Source organism: Chaetura pelagica, unplaced genomic scaffold, assembly GCF_000747805.2.
Source record: "Chaetura pelagica isolate M959 unplaced genomic scaffold, ChaPel_1.0 scaffold2492, whole genome shotgun sequence".
NCBI lineage: Eukaryota > Metazoa > Chordata > Aves > Apodiformes > Apodidae > Chaetura > Chaetura pelagica.
The window spans coordinates 14,082-16,485 of record NW_009952429.1 but is presented as its reverse complement, the minus strand read 5'-3'; the positions used below and the strand labels follow the sequence as shown (position 1 = coordinate 16,485).

Below are 2,404 nucleotides of genomic sequence, written 5' to 3'. Positions count from 1 at the left end.
GGTGGGGATCTGCTCCTAGTTTCCTCCCCCCCCTCCATGGCTGGCCCTCTGGAAGGCCTCAGGCTTCTTCCAAGACATGGGAGACCCCCCCCTCCCCATTCTCCTAGACCCTCCTCATGCCTCCCAGCATCATCTTACCTCCCTCTGTGTCACGGGCAACACAGGCCGCTGGGCTGCAGCCGTCAGGGAGGACTTTGCCTCCTCCTTTTGTCCACAGACGGCTCCCTCCCTGTGTCCTTTTCCTCCCTCTGCCCAGCTGCACGGCCCTGGGGTGGGGCAAAGGGGAGCAATGCCAGGTCACAGCGTGCCCAGACCTGTCCCCGCAGCGTGGCCTGCTCAGCACTGCCTGGGGAGCTGGCAGCAGCTTTCAGGCTGGTCCAGCTGCTCCCCGGGACTCTCACGTCTCCCTCATCCCTGTATTTCTTCACATCTGGGAAGGGAGATGACCTGGGAGGAAAGAGAGAGAGAGACCAACCCCGAACCCTCCAATTCCTCCCCCTTCCAGCTCCCCAGTGTCAGGAGAAGTGACACTGCCCCCCTCAGCTCCACACCATGAGCTGGTTTGGCCGTTGGGAATGCTGGAGCTGAGGGCTCCAACCCTGGGAGAAGGAAGATGCTCCAGACCAGCAACTACAGCCTGGTGCTGTTCCTGCAGTTCCTCCTGCTTTTCTACGACCTCTTTGTCAACTCCTTCTCGGAGCTGCTCCGCACGGCTCCCGCCGTCCAGCTCGTCCTCTTCATGTGAGCACCAGGGCCTGGGGGTTCTGTGTGGGGGGAAGGAGGTGCTGGGGTCTCACCCCCCTTTTTCTCTCCCCCTCCTCCAGCATCCAGGACATTGCTATTCTCTTCAACGTCATCATCATCTTCCTCATGTTCTTCAACACCTTCGTCTTCCAGGCCGGGCTGGTCAACCTTCTCTTCAACAAGTTCAAAGGGACCATCCTGCTCTCTGCAGCCTACCTGGGGCTCAGCATCTCCTTCCACGTCTGGATTATGGTAGGGAGGGACAGTTTGCTGTCCCCTCTGCCATTCCCTGTGCCACCCTGACATGAGCTGCGAGGGATCTGCCCCATCCCAGCCCCTTCCCTAAGGACTGTGACCTGCTGGAAAATCCTCATTCCCCAGGGGAAACCCAGCTCTGTGCTGGCACAGAACCCCACACTGGGATAATCCCCAGGGAAGGCTGTGACAGCAGCTCCTGCTTTACCTGGGATTAATCCCCAGCAAACACCAGTGCTCCCAGTCTGGGGGCAGCCCCTTCTTGGCAGCCTCCGAGTCCCACCAGGGGTCTTGGCTCTTTTGCCTTCTCTCCCTCACCTGAAGACCCCCCACCTCCCACCCCAGCCCCTCCAAGGAGCAGCCCACAGCCCCTGCCCACCCCCTCCAGCCCCTAGGGGAGGGTCTGTCCCCTCCCTGCTGTCCCCAGGGTGTGCTGGAGCGGGCAGGGCCGGAGCTGCCCACGTCAGCCGGGCAGGGATCGACGGGGATTTGCAGGGATCTGGAGTCTGAAGCTAGAATAGGTCTCAGCTCGCTGGCTAAATCCCTTGAGCTGCTTAACCTTTGGGGTGGGGGGGCTGCTCTTCTTTCCCTGGCCTGTGCAGAGCCCCGGGGGGTCAGCAGCCCAGTTTAACCCCCAGGTTCTTCCCACCAGAACCTGCGCTGGCGCGATTCCGGCCGCTTCATCTGGACCGAAGGGCTCCAGACCCTCTTTGTTTTCCAGCGCCTGGGTAAGGGGCTCCTAGACCCTACATCCCTCTAGGGGTCCTGCCCCTTCTGGGGGCTCCCGTGGGGGTGATGTTGGGGTCCTACCCTCACCCTCTTGTCTCTCCCACAGCGGCCACGCTCTACTGCTACTTCTACAAGAGGACAGCAGTCCACCTGGGTGACCCCCTGTTCTACCAGGATTCCCTCTGGCTGCGCAAGGAGTTTGCTCAGTTCCGTGGATAATGGCTCCCCTGGGGACCCTGCCCACCCACCGTCTCCCCCCCTCAGCTCTCCAGCACCTCACAGGCTCTGTTGTGGACAATTCCTCCTTCCCAGGGCCCAGCCCATCCTCTGGCAGGAAGCTGGTGGCTCATCCCGGCTGTGTGGTGGGAATGCCACAGCCCTTGTTGGAACTGGGATACTTTTGTAAAGGGGGTAGAAATAAAATGGCTGCATTTTCCAGCGTGTTCTGCATCTCCCAGGACTGCTCCAGCCGGGCTCTTGCAGTCCCTCCAGCTGCCATCCCAGTGGCCTTATCCCAGCCCTGCCCGGCTCAGCAGCTGCAGCACCGCCCCCTTCCCAGCGGGGGATGCTCGGGATAATGTAGAACCGGGGGTGGGGGCACCTGGGGAGGGCAACTGGGGGTCGTTCTGTGTCCCTCGCCTGGTCGCAGAGACCCGCCTCGGTCGGGCTGGGGATT

General features: G+C 61.7%; 2 protein-coding genes across 2 annotated transcripts in view; both read left to right on the top strand.

Annotated features, from left to right (window-relative positions):
• Positions 1-574: 574 nt before the first annotated feature.
• TMEM138 (transmembrane protein 138) lies at positions 575-1,947 on the top strand. The gene is made up of 4 exons (XM_010008223.1): positions 575-741; positions 825-996; positions 1,652-1,727; positions 1,835-1,947. The coding sequence occupies exons 1-4, from the start codon at positions 614-616 to the stop codon at positions 1,945-1,947; spliced, it is 489 nt and encodes a 162-aa protein (XP_010006525.1). The 5' UTR covers positions 575-613.
• A 346-nt stretch (positions 1,948-2,293) lies between these two features.
• Positions 2,294-2,404, top strand: part of TMEM216 (transmembrane protein 216) — a 1,512-nt gene continuing 1,401 nt past the window's right edge. The window contains exon 1 of the mRNA XM_010008225.1: positions 2,294-2,307. Coding sequence (XP_010006527.1) covers positions 2,294-2,307 — 14 coding nt within the window. The remainder of the gene's footprint in view (positions 2,308-2,404) is intronic.

Bases quoted from the DNA above. Each gene is read 5' to 3' on its own strand.
- TMEM138 (XM_010008223.1), top strand. From the start codon at position 614: ATGCTCCAGACCAGCAACTACAGCCTGGTGCTGTTCCTGCAGTTCCTC. The intron at 997-1,651 runs GTAGGGAGGGAC...TCTTCCCACCAG, and splicing joins CCTTCCACGTCTGGATTATG to AACCTGCGCTGGCGCGATTC. The intron at 1,728-1,834 runs GTAAGGGGCTCC...TCTCTCCCACAG, and splicing joins CTTTGTTTTCCAGCGCCTGG to CGGCCACGCTCTACTGCTAC.